This window comes from Sapajus apella, unplaced genomic scaffold (genome assembly GCF_009761245.1).
Source record: "Sapajus apella isolate SASKATOON/1434 unplaced genomic scaffold, GSC_monkey_1.0 scaffold49, whole genome shotgun sequence".
In the NCBI taxonomy this organism is placed as follows: Eukaryota; Metazoa; Chordata; class Mammalia; order Primates; family Cebidae; genus Sapajus; species Sapajus apella.
In genome coordinates this window covers 16,782,391-16,802,065 of record NW_022436989.1, presented here as the reverse complement: position 1 = coordinate 16,802,065, position 19,675 = coordinate 16,782,391, and the positions used below count along the sequence as shown (strand labels likewise).

Below are 19,675 nucleotides of genomic sequence, written 5' to 3'. Positions count from 1 at the left end.
GTGAAGTTTCAAGGGCTTCTCCTAGTTCATTTTTACTCATTAGTCAAATCTCAGCTCAAATAATCCTTTTACAGGGAAGCTGTCCCTGATTCCCAGTCTAGATAAGATTCCTCCATTAGATGCTTCATTTCTCACCCTCAGAGCACTTAGCTCAGTTTTTATTGATACATTTATTAGTACAGTCATTTGATTCTTGTTTGTCTCCCTCCACCTCCTAGAACATGAAGTCCACAAGCATGGGTCACGGGCCTGTGTGTGCCGTTATTCCCTGCAGGCTCTAGCACTATGCCTCGTGTGGAGTCATCTAGCAGGCACTGCCAGCCACGGTCTGAGCCGCCCCAAGGCTGACTGGCATTAGACATCTTGTAGACCTTGTTCTGTGATGGTCTTATTCCAGAAGGGTGGTCGGGGTGTGAGAGCACAAAGAGATGTACAGGTGGAAATGGGATTGAAACTTCAGGAGCTCAATTCCATTTCAGGAGCGTGTCCCATGGCCACTGCTGTCCTTGCACACAGGCCCACACCAAACAGAGTACTCAGACCTTGCTTTCCCCACCAGTGAGAAGCAAGTAGGTTGCAAGCAGAGTTACACGGTAGGATGAAACCTCTCTTCGGTGGCGGCCTCTTCTCTGGCTGTGCGTTGGACTCTGCCATGGTTCTTTATTCCATAGTTCAAAGTTCCATGGTGCAGAGTATTCAGAACATGAAATAACGTTTGTTAGAATCAGCTCATTGGAATTCTGCCGTAGGTGCTGCTGGTTTAGATTTTAACAAAGGCTTCAAAGCCTCTTTTGTATTAGACCGAGAAAGGATAAACTCACTGGTGAATGGTGAGGAGTAGAGGCTGCGTGCTCTTGAGCTCAGGTGGGTGTTGTTTTTCTGCTCATCCTTGAAAATATATGAGGGTGAAGGCAGGAAGATAGGGAGAGAGTGGAGGGTAAGTATTTTTAGGGTTGTCTTTGCATGGAAAACATGTTTCCAGTAAAATGTTTGGAAACATTTTATTTTAGGTGGAAGAAAATGCTGACACCTTGGCCGACTCCCGCAGACAGTTGTTTATTGAGGCCGCAGAATCATCACTGTAGCCAGGCTCGTGGGTTTTGGAACTGATTTTCTATTTGAGAGGCCAGGCTTCTGTGACCCCCCAAGCATCACATCCACGGCAACCAGCTGTGATGAGATGGGGGTTCTGACCTTGCGGGACAATTGCAACAAGAAGCAGATGAGCTTTTAGACAGAAAATTTACTCTTCTGTTTTGAACAAATTACATGTAACTAATTCTCAATTTCCTCATCTCTGAAATACAGAAAGGAACAGGATGGTCCTTCAATTGTGTAATGAGGGAGTTATGTTGGAAAAGTACATACATGCTATTATGATACCGTGTTTTCAGTGTCAACTGCACAACCCAAGGGCTGACATGCTTCGGAAGAGCTGCTTCCCTATTCCATGTAGCTGCTGGCAGCCCTGCCTTCCCCCTCCTACCTTGGCTCTGACTGCCAGGCTCTTGCATGCTCCTTAGTCACACTGGCCTCCTGGCTGGTTCCTGAATGGGCACTCTCATGCCCACCCTAGGACATTTGCACTGCAATGCCCTGTTCTCCCAGAGAGCTGCATGCCCATGCCCTGCCTTTTTTCAGGTATCTGCTCTAAATCATCTTGTTAGGCCTTACCAGACCACCCCATAAAGAGCAGGAACCCTGTACTCCCTGCCCCCATAACAACCTTATGTTTCCTCATGGCAGTTCCAGCCACTGGAAATTGCATGAGTTTCATGTGAATAGGGTTGTCATTGGTATTTATTATTATTTTTTAGTTTGTCATATCTATGAAGTAGAACATCATTCATAGTCCATTAAGTCCTCATGAAGAACCTGTTGTTATTCTATTTATTTATTCTGTAGGAAACTTAATTTCAAACAATGAGTAACATATCTGGGTCATACAGGTAGCAAATGGTGAATGGTGCTTGATTGAAACCCAGGTTGACACAGAATCATGAATGTTCTCCTAACCTCAAGTCTGCCTCTCCTTCTACCTTTCTTCTGCTGTTTGAGCATCCTGTCTTCATACATTTCTCTGGCTCTGCCTTTATTACCCCTGGGCTCATCCTGACTTCACTCACCTAGCAGGGCTCTCCCCTGGATGCTCCTTGGTGGCCAACACTGCCCCTAACCTAGGATAGGGCTCCCCAGTGTAGTGGTGTGTTCTTGGAGAACCTTGTGCTTGGCATTCTAGGGCAGCAGGCATTCTAGGGTTCAGGCTAATGCTAGGGGACAGGCAGGCTGCCTTGGCTTCCTTCCCTCCAGGAAGAGAACAGGTACGATGTATGTGTTAGGAATGGCCAGGCCCCTGCTGCGCATGTGGTGATAACTCTGTGGACCACATCCTTCACTTTCTGCTTGTGGAGTCAGGCATGCTAACAGCTGCAAAAAGGACCCCGTGACAAGGTTTCACCAAGGGGTGTTTTGATATCCTGTTCTTTAGGGCTTATTTTTTATATAAACATTTATTTTTGTGTTACTTGATGTTACATGGTGGAATATCTTATGTGTAGTTTATACATTATCTTCTTCACCTACCTGAGATAATCCCTAGAAAGGTGAGACAAGCTGAGAACATCTTTTATAGAAAACATGAATGATGCCACCATTATGGGTACTTTGATTTTACTTTGTTCACTGGACAGATGTCTGCACGCCAAGCCATTAACTTTGGTGTTGAAAACGGCAAAGCTGCAGTTTTCTGTTCTCTGACTTGTAGGCAGGCTGAGGCTTGCTTGTGCGGTTTTCAGCTAGTTTGTTATTTTAAATGGCCACTATATGAAGAAGCCATGGATGCGATTTCTTGAGTTAACACTTACTGCAGTCTCTGTGATGAGCCCTTGGTCACATTTTCCCTCATTCCTACCTTCTGCCCTGTTCTTTTTAGGGAAAGTACGGTGGCCAGACTTTAACCAGGAAGCTTACGTTGGAGGGACGATGGTCCGCTCCGGGCAGGACCCCTACGCCCGCAACAAGTTCAACCAAGTGGAGAGTGATAAGCTGCGAATGGACAGAGCCATCCCTGACACCCGGCATGACCAGTAAGTACCCCACCAAGCACCCGCTGCAGCGTCGTTTGCTTTCGTACAAACCAGTGTGTCGCTTTCACCTGTTGCTCTAGAACTTTCCCATTATTCTGGGAAATTGAATATGTGTTGTAAAACCAGGAAAAATCCTGAGGTGTGTGGCAATGGAACTTCACCCATTGGCAATGGAAGGATGGTTCTAGATCTAGTTCTAGTCTTTAGGTGCCCTATGGCAGTGTGCAGAGGCTGTGGGTTTCTGGCTAGAGCATTGAAGTCAGAAAGAAAGTTGTGTGACTGGCTTTATATTTACTTGTTATTTTTATGATCCATTCACAAAGATGCAAAATTTTTCATTGTTCCCAACCTTGGAGGAAGAAAATCTAAATTCCTGCTTATTGGAACAGCTTAAATTGGAAATGTTCTAGAGATTAGAAAGGTGAAATGAACTACCCAGCACAGTAGATGTTAAATTGAGCAGAAACACGGGAAGGACAGGTGCCACCTCTCCACGCTGTACTGAAGGAAAGGCGCTTGTCCACCTCTTTCCTTTTATTTTTAGGGATAATGTCTCACTCTATCATCTAGTCTAGAATGCAGTGGTATGATCATAGCTCATTATAATCTCAAATTCTTGGGCTCAAGCAATCCTCCCATCTTAGCCTCCTGAGTAGCTAGGACTACAGGCATTCACCACCACCCCAGATAATATTTACTTATTTAAAAATTTTTATGTATATTTTTTTGGTAGAGGTGAGGTCTCACCATGTTGCTGAGGCTGGTCTTGAACTCCTGGTGTTAAGTGATCCTCCCACCTTAGCCTCACAAAGTGCTGGAATTATAAGCATGAGCCACTGCTCTCCTGACTTCTCCTCCTCCTCCTCCTTTTTTTTTTTTTTTTTTTTTTGAGAGTCTTGCTCTGTTGCCTAGGCTGGAATGCAGTGGTGTGATCTCAGCTCACTGCAACCTGTGCCTCCCACGTTCAAGCTATTCTTGTGACTCAGCCTCCTGAGTAGCTGAAATTACAGGTGCCTGCCACCATGCCTGGCTAATTTTTGTCTTTTTAGTAGAGACAGCGTTTCACCATGTTGGCCAGGCTGGTGTCAAACTCCAGACTTCAAGTGATCTGCCCGCCTCAGCCTCCCAAAGTGTTGAGATTACAGGCATGAACCACCACACCCACCCCTTTTTATTCTTCAGAGATCTTGAGGGTAGAGGGTACTTTGGGGTCTATGAAGCTCATTTCAGGAGGCTGCCAGGCATTTTAAAGAATATTTGTTACCACTTATCAGGAAAGTGATATTCATAACCCTCATTGTCATCCCATACCTGTAAGCTTTGCTGATCAGAACCTTGATTGGGAGGTCATTCACATTGGAATACTTAGTGAATTTGATTTGTTTGAGATTATTAAAAAATAAGGAGCTGCATTTGGAAGGCAGCTGTTTTCTTGGGTGCTTGCTATATCTTCCTGATAAGTTACTTTTAGAGTCATTCATTCATCAGTGAATGGAATATGGACTACACATCTACCATATGTCAGACTCTGTGCTCCAATCCTGGAATTTTTGCTAGAAAAATCTGGTCCCATTCCAGCCACTAGGGATGGCAGGTGCACCAGGAAGTGAGGTTGTGTAGCCCCACGGGTTGGACAGTCTACTTCACATGAACACTTTTGAGGCACTCAGGAGGCTGGGAGGGACAGGACAGGTCCCAAGAGGGGTGAATTGGGTGGGGACACCCAGGAAGAAAGCAGTGCAGAAGCCCTGCCAGGAAAGGGTGGGGCTCCCAGAGAGCCAGCAAGGGTCTAATTTCATGGGCGGCAGTTTCAGGGATTGATGAGGAGGCAGAGGTGGAGAGAGACAAACGGCCAGTGAAACTATGTTCACACACGCTGCGTGCAGTGAAAGAGGATTTTTCTCTTCTACTCTCAAGGAACTTTATGGATGTACAGTGTAGGTTCCAGTTAACTCCCAGGAGCTTCCTTTCTTAACAGCTTTCTCTGAGCTCTAGTCAGCTCTGTTCACCTATTCCAGCTCATATTTAAGAAATATGTAGCTTTACAGTTTTTTAGGGCAAGGGAAAAGTGTGTGTGTTTATGTGTTAATATCTGATACAAATGAGTATATGTAAACATGCATATCTTATATAATATTAAGAATCTCATCATCTGCCTAACTTCATTTGAAAAGATTTTCTTTGATTAAGGTTTCCTGTCATCCATTAATCTCTGTTCGGAAGATAGCTCTACTCAGTCCTTATGCTGTCCTAGATAAAGTCAGCTTGATTAACTGTTAAATACTGTATCTAAAATAAGGGGTGACAACCTGGGGTCCAAGGACCTCCAAGGAGCCATGCATGGGCTTTGGGATGTTGTGAAAGTCTTGAGGCCAAAGCTGTGTGCAAGGTCACAGGTGTACAAGTATGTGCATTTCTGGGGACAGGGTCCTTCACTTTTGTCAGAGGGTCCCAGGTGTGTACTCCCCCACCGTCAGCCCATGCCCAGGCTAACCAGGCCAAGCAGCCCATGCCAGGTGCTTCTCCAGCCCCCGCCCACACTGTCCACATAACCCTTTAAGGTAGTCTTGAAACTTGTCTTCATTACACAGAGAGGAAACGGAGGCACTTGGAATGTTAATAACTTGCTTAGTGATTAAGAGCTACTGACTTAAGACCAGAAAAGGTCTATGTAGCTTTTAAGAAGGGCTTGACCTAAACTCAGGGGAATAAAGTCTAGCAGAATCTAGTGCAAAAATCTTCCCTGATAACTTCAGTCGACTGCTTGGAATGACATCTCCATGAGTTGGTCTAAATTTCTTTTCACCATGTGGTTTAAGAGCTAGTTTTCCCACTGAGATTTTATCTTTACATACTTATCCTGAGAGCTGAGAGAATAATGCTGTTCTTTCTCATGGCTCATCAGCATGTGGGCTGGGTTTCTCATCTGCCTCCCTTGCAAGTCCCTACAAAGTCCCCAAAACTATATGTACATCTATTTTTTTCAAAGTTTTTGAAATACGAGTTTGTCCAAACAGATGTTTGACTATTCATCCCACAGTGTGGGATGCGTTTTAGGTGCATTTAATTTTAGCTCCAGCCAGTGTGTCGTGTTCATTTGCATGTGTTAAAGGGGCAGCTGGGATGCCTTCCACATTTGTTGGATTTGGGCTAAATTAAAGTCTATCCATAGTCAGTTGGATGCCTAGAGCTGAGCTGATTTAATGTCTCAAAGTGTAAGCTCTAGAATTACCATTCTTACTGAATGTCAGGTTAAGAAGATTGGGTTACTTCTTTGAATTTCTCTCCCAATGTATCTAATGGAGAGCTATTAAAGAATTTGACCTTTTTATATAAAATTGTTTTTTGTCTCTACAGTATTTCCCTTCATGTTGATCTATAGAAATCCTTGCACGGTAGAATTCAGTCTTTAGTTGTGATAAATCTGAAAGCAGTGCAGGTGGAAGGTCATTAAGAACGAGGTGTTTGGAGTCCTACAGAATTGAAACTTGCGCACACCCTCCAGTTCTTAATTCTGTGACCTTTATCAGCTATAAGATGACATAACATGACTCTGTCTGTAACCTATGAAGATTAAGCAACGCATTTACAAGGGTTGGTTGCTCCTCCTCTGAGAGCTGCCTCGGTGAGGTATCCCTTGACCATCTTCCCTAGGAGTTCAGCCACCTGACCCCTACTCCAAAACACCCTGTCCCCCTTTCCTGCCTGATTTTTCTCCATAGCCCCTGTCACCACCTACACGTTGTGTGTTTTACTTATTTTTTTCTTTCTTGATCCATCTTTACTCCAAATAGTAAGTTATTATATTGAGGGTTGTTATTCAGACACCTCCGGGCACTCAGTAAATTCAGTAAGTATTTGCTGAGTGAGTGAATTGTTTTGCAGAGTGCCTGGCATATAGTGAGTGCCTAATAAATCATGCGAGATATGAAGAATCATAAAAGAATACAGGAGAAGGAAAAGGGGATATTTAAGCAGTAAAGGTCATATGAACTCAAGATAGGCCACAAATAACCTCATTGAGTTTGTGTTCTCCCAGGACTAGAAAACTGCGATTGCAGTCTAACCCTTATTGCCATCAGGGATAGGTATAAGGAATCAAGGCTTCAGAGCCTGACAAACAAACAGACAAACACAAAACTCTGGGCTATGCTTTATTTACCCTTCTAGATGTATAAAATATATTGTACCAAGAAGAAATATTTACATGGAATCAGGAAGCATACCAAAGCCAGCTGTGAGTGAAGTATTTAATACTACATATAAAATATATTAGGCCCTCTGAGATACTAGAAAGTTGGTAGCCCATCTTATTTTTTTTTTTTTTCTTTTCTTTTCTTGCTTCATGGTCTCACTCTGTCACCCAGGCTGTAGTGCAGTGATACAATTCTGGCTCACTGTGACCTTTCACTCCTGGGCTCAAGTGATTCTCCTGCCCCAGCCTCCTGAGTAGCTGGGACCATGGGTGCACACCACCATGTTAGGCTTTTTGTAGAGGTGGGGTCTTACTGTGTTGCCCAAGCTGGCCTCAAACACCTGGCCTCAAGCAATTCTCCCTCCTCAGCCTCCCAAAGTGCTGAGATTATAGGTGTGAGCCACCACATTCAGCCCCATCCTCTTTTTGAGAGCACCATTTCTTTGCTTTTTATTTTTATTTTTATTTTTTTGTATTTTTAAATCAATATATTATAGTTGTATCTATCATGGGGATACATATGAGATTTTGATACCTGTCTACAAGTGTAATGATGAAGTCAGGGTAATTGGGATATCCCTCACTTCTAACAGTGATCTCTGCGTGGTTTCTCAATTTAAAAAAAAAAAAAAAAAGTCTTTTTGCTTGGAAATTTCAAATAAATTATCAAGACTTAAAAGCCAGTTAAACCAATGGGAATTCTGCAGTTGCTTTTTTGTATTAAGTGTTTCTTCTCTCTCTGTCCCTGCATTGGGACGCTGTTCTCACTGTCCAGGCAGAAGGTAATGGAAAGTAGCGTTGGTGGTGGTGAGAAGTGGTCAGGTGGGCTATATTCTGAAGGTGGGGCCAACAGGATGTGCTAATGGACTGTAGCAGGGGGTGGGGGGTATGGCTTGAAAGGGGGTGCCACGGATTGTGGCTGGCACAAGGGAAGACTTGCAGTCACCTCAGCTGAGCTGTGGGGAGGCGGTGAGCGGAGCAGGTGTGGGGAAATTTTTACATGTTAATGCCTTTCAGTGTAGGTGGACCTGTTTTGTAGGTGGTGGGATATGTGTCTGGTGTTTGGGAGGAAGGTCTTAGCGGGAATATAAATTTGGAAATGTTCAGTGTATGGATGGTATTTAAAGCTATGAGGCTGGATGTCAAACCCAGAGAATGGATGCAGACAGAAGAGGCCCCGAGGCCTGAGCCCTGGATGGTTCCAACTTTGAGATTTTTAGCTGTGGATTTGAAGCCAGCGGCTGACACTTGGAGGACAGTCTGACACTGTAGATTGCAGACTATTTTAGGCTGCGTTCCCATGATCAGCGGATATAATTTCATGAAACTCTGCAACTGAGAAGCTAAAAGGAGCCTCAGGGGAGTGTCTCATTCAGTGGTTCTCAGCCTCGAGCTGTGCCACCCACCCAGAACGAAGATGGAAATGTGGGGGTGGAGGATCGGGGGTTGTTGGAATACCCGTGGGGTGCTCCTGGCATCTACCACCAGGGCCCAATGAAGCCACATATTTTGTATAGCCCAAGTTGGTCTGGCACATTGAAGCAACTGTCCCACCCAAATGGCCACAGGGCTTCCTGTCAAGCCCTCATTTACCTGTTTCCCCCCACCATTAGTTTAAAAAAAAAAATGCATGTTGAAGAGGTTTTTTTGTTGTTTTTTTCTGTTACTGCTCTGAGTAGTACCTGCGTTCTCCATCAGCCAGCCCTCAAAGGTAGTGTTGAAAACCATCACCTCCTGAGCTTTGTAGCCCACACAGGCCCCACTGGAAGTCTCTGTCCCTCTGACTAGCAGCCACATGGAAGTATGAGTGTGTTGTGAACTGAATTGTGCCCCTGCAAATTTCTATGTTAAAGACCTAAACCCCAGAGTGACTGTATTTGGAGACAGATCCTTGTGGAGGTGATTAAGGTTAGAGGAGGTCCTAAGGGTGGTGCCCTGATCCACCCTATGGTGTCCTTATAGTAAAAGGAAGATGGAAGGAGAGATCTTTTTACCTACCATGTGAGCACACAGCAAAACGGGGCCACCCACAAGCCAGGAAGAGATCTCACCAGGAACCAGATCTGCTGACACCTTGATCTGAGCTTCTAGCCTCCAGAACTTTGAGAAATATAAATCTATTGTTGGGCCAGGTGCAGTGGCTCACACCTGTAATCCCAGCACTTTGGGAGGCCAAAGCGGGTAAATGGCTTGAGCCCAGGAGGTTGAGCCCACACTGCACTTCAGCCTGGGCAATAGAGCAAGACCTTGTCTCAAAACAAAACAAAACAAGTCTATTGTTGAAGGTCCCGTCTGTGGTATTCTCAGCGCAAGCTGACTAATACAGAGTGGAAATGATACATCTTGGCCGGCAGGCCAGTGGGAGGGCCGGCCAGCCAGATCCTAAAATGACTTGCGTAACACTTGCTTCCATTTTCTCTTAAGCTCTTCTGAGGCCCCTCCCCAGTGTTACCTGGTACGAAGATCCCAGGGTAACATATCCTTGATGCCTTCTTTAGAGTATGCTGTGCTTAGGAGGTGATTGCCGTGAAGCTGGAGCCTTTCCAGGATCCAGACTCCTTTCCAGGAGGGTTTTGATTTGATTTTTTTTTTGCCTGGAAATACATCTGATAAGAAAATAAAGTACAGGAACCCAGAGGAACCCAGGAAGTTTATGGAATCTCTTTCTCTCTACTGGGGAAAACTTGAGAGTTTACTTTAAAATTGTTTACATATGTAAAATGCAATAAACCATTAGGGGAGAAATCATTACCTTTGTTTTCTTCTTTTCTCTGTCAACGAGACACCATTCCTTTTCACTTATTTCATTAAATCCTTTAAAAATGAGAACTGCTTGGTAAAAGAACAGGTTTCCTTCAGGTTTCAAACATCTAAGTTATTAGAAAGCTTTTCTCTGCCCTGCCACCACTACATTTAAAATGCGGGGTTTTGAAACATGTTTGTGTCTCAGGCTGAAATGCCACTACTGCCTGAACCATATGCCCACAAAGGAACCTTCTTTAAGAGGAGTTTGTCCAAGTTGTACACCTAATCGGTTTATCTTTAAGTCAAGAGTATATTGCTTTTACTCGGAGTATATTGCTTTTACTCCATTTACAGATTCTTAATGGCTCAGCCTTTGTTTAGCAGAATCACTAAAGAACTCTGTTTTGACCACTTTTGAAATGTCTGCCTTTAATGCAGCCCAAACAGATCAAAGTTCTTAAGCATGTGTTCATTGATTTATTTTTTAGGGGCATTTTAAGAGGGCAGACGTCGAAGTCCTGGGTTGTGCTGTTCACTCTCACTGAAATGTCAGCGCTGATGTCAGTTGTTTTAAGGGTGGCTAATCAGGATTAAGGATTGTGGGGAAAGATGAAATCCAAACTTTCCATTCTTATTCTGGAAGAACACTGCTGAAGCCAAGGAAAGGTTTTCAGCATTAAGTCAGCCAGCTTGGAGGGAAGCTTTGGCTAAGGCAACTATTAGGGGACTCGGAGTTTTCTTTTTAGGAGGGCAGAAGATCTAGAGAAATCTACATGGCTCCCAGTGGAGTGCAATTGGCAATCTGGGCGAGACTGGAGCTTTGCCCTTATGTTTTACTTCTCAGCAGCTCACGATGTCTCATAAATATGTGCCACGGCCTCCTGAGATTCTTGTGATGGAGCTGCTGCTCCCTGGCAGAGCTGGCTGGAGCACCCGCTGCTCCCTCATCGATTTGCAGCCCAACTCCAACTCTAAGCTGCACCACACAGAGTCCTGGTGGGGGAGATGGGAGGCCACACTGGGTGTCACATGTGGGGACAGGGGCGTCTCTAGGCTTAGATGTCCTGGCTTTGTTGGCATTTGTGGCTGTGGGGTAGGTGGAGTTTGGGTGTGGTGTAACAGCGAATCTTTAAAAATCTGTTCAATAATCAAAACAACAAAACAGTTTATTGAACATTTTTTGGTACCAAGGCCTGTGCTCAGCCTTTTACATGCATTAATTTTATTTACTCTAAGGCTGGGCACAGTGGCTAACACCTGTAGTTTCAGCTCTTTGAGAGGCTGAAGCAGAAGGACAGCTGAGACCAGCCTGGGCAATACAGTGAGACCCCCATCTCTAAAAAAAAATTAGCCTAGTGCAATGGTGTGCACCTGTAGTCCAGCTGCTTGGGAGGCTGAGATGGGAGGGTGACTCGAGCCTGGAAGTTTGTGGCTGCAGGGAACTGTGGTCATGCTGTTGCACTCCAGCCTGGGCAACAGAGTGAGCCTCTAAAATAAAAATTTAAAAATTTATTTACTCTGCCTCACACTCCTGTAAAGTGTGTAGGGGTGTTATACTTCTGATGATGTCATATGCCAGTGCCCACAAGGCTCGGAACTCTAACTTCACTTCCAGAAAGTAGAAGAGTTGCACCCAGGAGTCAGGTTCATTGGGACATAAGCTCAGTTTGCAGAGCAGAGGTTGCTTTTCCCATTTTTTAAGTTGTCAATAGGAACATATTTAGGGAGAGGTAGACAGTTGGGATATCCTAGGGCCTCATAAGATACTACCTTGTATCTAGAGAGCCTTGGCCCCCAGGGATTTTACAGTTATTAAGCCAAGAAGTTTTATCACTTGTTGTGAGGCGGGCAAGAAAGGTGAGCCCCTTGCCTGAATTCTAACAGGGCTCAATGGTGGAGGAATTGGAGCGCCCTTTGTATCCCTGACTCAGGGTTCTGACTAATAGTTGTGGCTGCTTCACTGTCTGCTCTTCAGAGGGTCTTTTGTACTCCTTTCTTTTAGCCATGTGTTGTGGCATGAGGCCTGAATGCACCTAAAAAATGGAAGAGATGGGTGTTGATAACACAGCCAAACAACCTCCTGAGGGAAGCTGGCCACATGTTGATGGGATCCTGAGAAATGGAGAAGAAACGGGGTTGTTTTTCTTTTTCCAGTTTCAGATTCTCAAAGAAAATGGACTGGAAGAGTGCACTCTATTTCTGTTCCCTTGGAACATTGCTGATGTCGTTCAGGAAGTGAGACTTATGCTTGTGTGTTCAGTGAGTGTGACATCTCTGCCTGTCACTGTGACATCTCTGCCTGCTGTTGGAAGAGTGCTGGCAGGCTCAGTGAGATATACGAGATGTGGGGAGTTCCTAAGTGGCCAGCAGTAATGGCTCCTTGCTTAACAGCAGGTTCTAACTTGCACCTCATGGGCACAGTTCACACCAAAACCATGTCATTCATCAGCATGCTAGTTTATGTTTTGTTTTATTTTTCCTGTCTTTACAAAACCAACTTCTGGTTTCAACCACCGTTGAAACCGTTCATTTTCTTCCCTTAATATGTTTCCTCCTTTTTTGACTATTTCAGGCCTTATCTCCATCTGAATTAAAGAATACATTGGACTGGTAGCAAATATAAGGCTTTGACTATAGAGATTTCGATGTGTCGATGTTGGCATCTCTGAAGGGTCCGTTGTAAGTCTTCTTTTCAAAGATCATTGGCAAATGTATTTTCAAAGCTTAACCCCTGAGTGCCTGTCCACACGTGTGGCTCAGTTTCCCCATCTGTAACTCTAGGTTACGGTTTGAGGAAACGCAATGATGATGCTAAATGAGTTGTGTAATTTGCTTTCTTTATTCTTTAGTCCTTTCTTTCTGCCACTATCCTGGGAATGGGGATCATCTTTGTCATCAAGAAACTGCAGTCTAGCAGGAGAGGCAGGCAAGAGAACAGGCAATTACTTAGTGTAGCAAGGGTAACCTAAACTCTAGACCATTTACAACAGGGCTCTATTCTTTCTATTTTAGACCTGTTTGAGGGTTTCTGTTATCTTCTTGGTAGACTGACCCTTTTTATCATTATGAAATGCCCTTCTTATCACTAGTAATGCTCCTTGTCTTACAATATCATTATAGCCACACCGTCTTTCTTTGATTTCATGTTTTTGCATGGCGTATCTTTTCCCTTGCTTTCACTTTCAAACTTTTTATGTCTTTATATTTAAAGTGTATCTTCTGTAAGTAGCCTACAGTTGGATTTTGGACTTTCATCTGCTCTGAGAATCTCTGCCTTTTATTTGGTGTATTTAGTTCTTTTACATTTAATCTGCATACTAGTTTATTGGGATTTAACACCAGCATCTCAGTGGCTGCGTTCTATTAGTTCCACCTGCTTTGTGTTTCATTTTCCATTGCATCCTTCGTCTATATTAAGTATTTTTTTTCCTCTGTTAGTTTGCTAAATTCTTGACTAATAAGTCCACATGTAGAGCCTAATGTAAATGAATAATTTTATTACTTCTTAGACAATGCACAGACCTTATAATAATTTACCTTCCACTTACCTTCAGTCCTTTGTGCTCTTGTTGTCATTTGGCTTAATTCTCTCTTTATAAACTCTACAGGATTTCTTTTGCTTTATGCAGTAAATGTCCTTTTGATTTATTCACATATTTATATTCCCATTGCTCCTCATTTCTTATATTTCTATTTTCCACCTAAGACCATTTTCCTTCTGTATTTCACTAGTATTGCTCTTAGTACCAGTTTGCTGGCAATGAATTCCATCCATTTTTTGGTCTGAAAGCATCTTTACTGTGTGTGTGTGTGTGTGTGTGTGTGTGTGTGTGTGTGTGTGTCTGTCTGTCTGTCTGTCTGTCTCTTTGTCTCTTGAGACAGTCTCATTCTTGTTGCCCAGGCTGGAGTGCAGTGGTGCGATCTCAGCTCACTGCAACCTCCCCCTCCCTGGTTCAAGCGATTCTTCTGCCTCAGCCTCCCAAGTAGCTGGGATTATAGGCACCCAGTACCATGCCCAGTTAGCTTTGTGTTTTTAGTAGAGACAGGGTTTCACCATATTGGCCAGGCTGGTCTCGAACTCCTGGCCTCAAGCCATCTGCCCACCTCAGCCTCCCAAAGTGCTGTGATTACGGGCATGAGCCACCGTGCCCAGCTTACTTTGGGTTTTGAAGGGCATTTTCACTGACTGTGGAATTCTTGGTTGACAGTGACTGTCAGCACCTTACGCTGTCATTCAGTTGTCTTGTTTTTCATTGTTTCTGGTGAAATATCTACTGTTAGTTTTCTTGTTCTTTTTGAAGACATTTTGACTTTTTCTTCCAGCTGCCTTTTCAGATATTTCCCTTTTTCAGCAATTTTTCAGTAATATGCCTAGAAGTTGTTTTCCTTGTGCTGAACCTGTTTGGGATTTGTGGAATTTCCTGACTCTTGAGCTTCTTGCCTTTTCAGTTTTGCCATGTTGCATTTCTTTCTCCTCTTCCTCTGCGACCCTAATTTCATCTTTGTTAGGTATTTTTACATTTCCTCTGTCCCTCATAAGCTCTTTTCTGTCCTCTTTATTCTTTTTGATTCCTGGTGCCTCTATCTGGATGTGTTTCTATTGGCCTGCCTCCTGCTCATTGATCCTTTCCTCTGCCATGTCTAGTCTGCTTTTAAATCCACTGCTGAATTCTTCATTTCAGTTATTGTGTTTTGTTGTGTATGAATAAATACAGAGATATTTAAGGGCTCTCACCGACTTTTTCATCCTCCAAAGAGGATTTAGACTTGTTCTCTGGCAGGCAGATAAAATAGGGCAGGTCACTTTAATCAAGTCTGGAATTGAGCTGGTATAAAGCTGGGTTTCGGTCTTTTGTGAGAGAGCTGTTGAGTTTCCAGTTCTCTTTTGCCACTAGTAAGTAGCCCTATGGGATTCAACCTGGACGTGTGGAATAATTATCAGAGCCCGGTTTCCTCAGCAAGCCCTCAAGTCCATTTCTGGCCTCCACAGCCCCGTGGCACCTCCAGAAGCTGTCACTTGGCTCTGCAGCTACAAGACCGTTGCTTCTGCTCGGACCATTCAGCCCAGTTGGCCATTTGACTCCATGTGGTTGAAAAGGAACCTCAGAGAATGTTGGCCTTACTCTCAAGGTGCTTCTCCTTTCTGGGCACCTGGCCTCACAACACCTGGCTGCTTTGCTTACTCTCCAGTGCCTTCAAATAGATGCTTCAGTGTATTTCATCCACAGTTTCTGGTTGCTTTCAGTGAGTAGGTTGGTCTGTAGCAAGGAACTTTACTGTCACTGGAAGCAGGAAAAACACCTGTGTGTTTTAGTTGGAATTCAAATCCGCTCTGAATTTGGCAGTTGATAAATTTTGCCCTGAGCAGTAACGTCTATCTCAAAGGAGAGTAAATAGAAATATAGGCAGACTTGAAGTTGGGAGGTGTAACTTTTATTGATAGCTCAACCAGCTATTAGCTCCCAGACCGAGGTCAAAATAATCTCTCTGTAAAGCCTGAGTTTCTTATCTGTGAAACAATAATAATGCCTGCCCGGCCTGTTGGACAGCATTGTTACTAGGCTCAGATGTGTACATAAGCCACATACATTGCACAAATACAGGACGTTATTCTAGTGACTAATGGCTTGTATATATATCAGCTTTGAGTAAAGAATGAACTGTTATTTTGTTAGGCTTTGCTCTCAAAATGTGTGTGACATGCCTGACAGACATTCAGCCTCCAGTATGTGAAAGCCTGTGTCACGTTGAGATGGTATTGGATTATTTTATCATAGCACCAAAAACAGTCGTGGAAATAGCTGTGAAGCAGTGATCCTACCTATTTCAGAAAGAAATTAGACCAGGAGAAATGGAGTCAACAGAGTGTTGCTTGATAAATGAGATCAATCTTTGGGTCCTAACAAACTGTCCTACTTCAGCTATTCATTTAAAACCCATCACTTAGCCATCATGGTGGAAACACGTAACTGCAAGAACAACTTACTTTCAGTGGAAGGGTTTTGTATATTTTAGGAAACAGTCAAAATACTATAAAAATTAACTTTTTTGTCATTTAGGCTGTATATTTCATTTGAATATGGTTTCAGAGATTACTTGTGACGTTTCTAATGAACTTAAAGGAAGCAGCATTTTCAGTTTGCGGTACATTCATTATTAATCCAAAACACCTGTCTGTTCACTGGTGTAACTGACAATTCACGTATACTTTGGAGTTGTTTGTTTATTTATGTAGATGGGGTCTCACCCCCTTGCCCAAGCTGGAGTACAGAGGTGTGATAGCAGCTCACCATGACAAACTCCTAGGCTCAAGCCATCCTCCTGAGTAGAAGACTATAGGCGTGCACCACTGTACCCAGTAATTTTAAAAATTGTTTAGTAGTGACGGGGTCTTGCCACGTTGCCCATGCTGGTCTCAAACTCCTGGCCGCAATTGATCCCCTTGCCTTTACCTCCCAAAGTGCTGGGATTACAGGTGTGAGCCACCATGCTCAGCCTATACTCTGGAGTTGTTAAATGTTAGTGGTGGAACCTATGAGGGCCTATAATCTCCACTGCCATCTGTAAAATTTAAAGTGCAGACTTTTACAGCATGACTATTTTAACTATTTTGAATCAGCCATGATTTTCTTCATCTGACAATAGTGTGAGAAAATCCACACCTCTTTGGAAATTCAAGTTATTTAAAAAAAGGAAATATCCCAATAGGAATATTGTACTTGGATTTAAAGTTTTATATTCACTGAAGATGCTTTTTATTCTTGGATTTATGCATTTATTCAGCAAATATTTGAGTGCTAACTACATGACCGGTCACTGGGGAAACAGCTGTGAACAAAACTGATTTAAAAAACAACTCCACCAGCATAGAGCTTATTAAGAGGATGGGGGGAGAAGACAATAAAATAAATCATTAATTACATGGTTTTTAAAAAGCATGTTAAATACAGAAGAGAAATAAAATAAGCAGTGATGGTTTGGAGTGTGGAAGAGTCAAGGGTTCCAGTACTAAACAGTGATCAGGGAAGGTCTCACTGACAGGTAGACGTTTAGGCGAAGACCTGAGGGAAGGGACAAGGGAATGTCCATTTGGATAACTGGGAAGAGAGGTCTCATCAGAGGAGGTGGCAAGGGCAAATTCCCCAAAGATGTAGTGTGCCAGGCCTATCCAGAGGACAGCAGGAAGGCAGATTCACTAGGCAGGAGGGAATGAGGAAGAGTAGAAGGAGGTGAGATCTGAGAGGAGTCAAGGCACGAAGCCCTAGGAACCTGGAGGTTTATTGTAAGGGCATTGACTTTGTGCTGCTGTAACAAAAAACCTGAGACTGGGTAACTTACAAAAAAACAGAAGTTTACTTCCTGCAATGTGGAGGCTGAGAAGTCCAAGATCCTTAAGCTGGCAAATTCATTGTCTGGTGAGAATCTGGTTTCTGATTCCAAGATGGATCCAAGACGAGCGGATCTTCCAGAGGGGACAAATGCTGTGTCCTCACATAGCAGAAAGCAGAAAGGCAAAAAAGGGACAAACTCCCTTCATTAAGCCCTTTTAAAGGGCCTTTATTTCTTTCACAAAGAGAGAAGTCCTCATTATCTAATCATCTCGTAAACGGTCTATTGCCACTACATTGACTGGTTACATTGCAACACCTGAATTTTGGAAGGGACTCATTCAAACTATAGCAGCCATTCAGTGAGATGGACAACATTGTAGGTTTGGGAGCAGAGGAACAGCGTGATCTGAATTAGGTCTATAAAGCGTCAGTCTTTTAAAAGGTCACTGTGATAAGACCAGGTTTATTGGAGTTGGGGTGGGAAATACAAGGCCAGAAGCAGAGAAACCTGTTGCCATGATCCAGCCAAGATGACAGTGGCTAAGAACAGGGGACTAGCAAGGGACATAGCGAGAGGTGGCTGGATTCTGGCTGCATTTGAAGGTAGAGATGACAAAATATGCTGAATCGGATGTGGAGTGTGAAAAAGAGAGGGGTGAAGGATGCCACTGAGTTTCTTGACCAAGCAACTTGAAGAATGGACTTGTCCTTTGCTAAGCAGGGAGCAGTACAGCCTTCTGGTTAAGGTGTGGATGATGGCACCAGGCTGCCCATCAGCTGCAGAATCTTGGTACATCACTTAGTTCCTTTGTGACTTAGTTTCCCTAAGGTATCAGTTAAGGGTGATGACAATAGTCATCTCATGGGCTGCTGTGAGGACTAAATGGGTTAACACCCACCCATAAGTGACTTAGCACAGTGGCTGGCACATAATCAGTACTAAATGAATACTAGCTACTTTTCAGGAAGCATTGCTGGAAAGATTAGGAGGGATCTTGTCATCCAAGTGGAACTGCCAAGTAAGTGGATGAAGACACACAAAAACCTGGAATTCAGGGGGCAAGGCTGGGTAGAAGTTAGAGTTGAGATTGTCAGCATTTACAGATGGTTTTAAAATCATTTTGTTATCTATCCCTGAATGTGTATTTGTAAATGTGGAGGTATTTCTAGTTACCAAAATAGGCTTAACGCAGGGGTTCTCAACCCCTAAGCTGTGGACCAGTAATGATCCTTGGCCTGTTAGGAACTGGGCCGCACAGCAGGAGGTGAGCAGGGGATGAGCCATCATTACCGCCTGAGCTTGCCTCCTGTCAGATCAGCACGGACATTAGATTCTCATAGGAGCACGAACCCTTTTGTGAACTGTGCATGCAAGGGATCTAGGTTGTGTGCTCCTTATGAGAATCTAATGGGTGATGATCTGAGGTACAACAGTTTCATCCCAAACCATCTCCCCCCGAAAATGGTCTTCCATGAAACTGTTCCTTGGTGACAAAAAGATTGGGGACTGCGGGCTTAAGGGACACTGGGTTTCTTATCTGTTGCCTCCTCTTCTTTATGATGATGATTGAATTTCCTCTGGCACCTTTACTCTGGCCCCTTAAACCAAATCTTTTTTATTCTTGGTAATTCTTTACGTGCAAAGGCCAAGGTACTTGTTGATACTCACATATAAGTGCTACCAGTTGATGTTGGAAAATTCCCTGTATGTTGCTCTGGGCTAGAATAAAGCAATGCCCTGGTTGCTTGATTCTACTTGGCCAACATGTACTGGCCTGTGGGACCATGAGCTGCCCAAGTGGCCTTGGTGCCTTTCTGTTCTGGCATCACTCTCAGATTAACCCCTTCCTGTCATTGCCACTCTTGGTCCAGTCTCTTGTCCTCCCTTCTGGGTCACTGGACCTGCATACTCTCAGTACCTCCTCAAGTCTGTATTCTGCATGCCCCTCCCATGCAAGAACTAACATATGGTAAGGGCACCTGGATCCACCCTCCTGGGCCCTGCATAGACGGCCTGCAGCTGCTGGTCCTGCCTCTCCCACCCAGTTATCTTTCTTAAGACTTCTGATGTGGATGCATTCTAGATGGGGGGCATTCTTTGCGAATACAAAGTGCTTGTTGCTGTCTTCATTCATGGTATTCTCCATTGCCCTTCTGACCTTTCTAAATGGATGTGTCCCTTAAAATACAATTCACCTAGCTTCTTCCAAAGGACCACTTCTGACTGGCCCCATGCCATGGGATTGCTGCCCTCACTTGAGACCTCAAAACCCCCAACCAGAGCCTCTGTGCCTGGGCTTTCTTGTTTTATACCTGTG

General features: G+C 43.9%; 1 protein-coding gene across 1 annotated transcript in view; it reads left to right on the top strand.

Moving 5' to 3' along the window:
- Positions 1–19,675, top strand: part of GALNT2 (polypeptide N-acetylgalactosaminyltransferase 2) — a 213,692-nt gene that overhangs the window by 130,095 nt on the left and 63,922 nt on the right. The window contains 1 exon segment of the mRNA XM_032242362.1: positions 2,933–3,086. Within this exon segment, the coding sequence (XP_032098253.1) occupies positions 2,933–3,086 (154 nt within the window).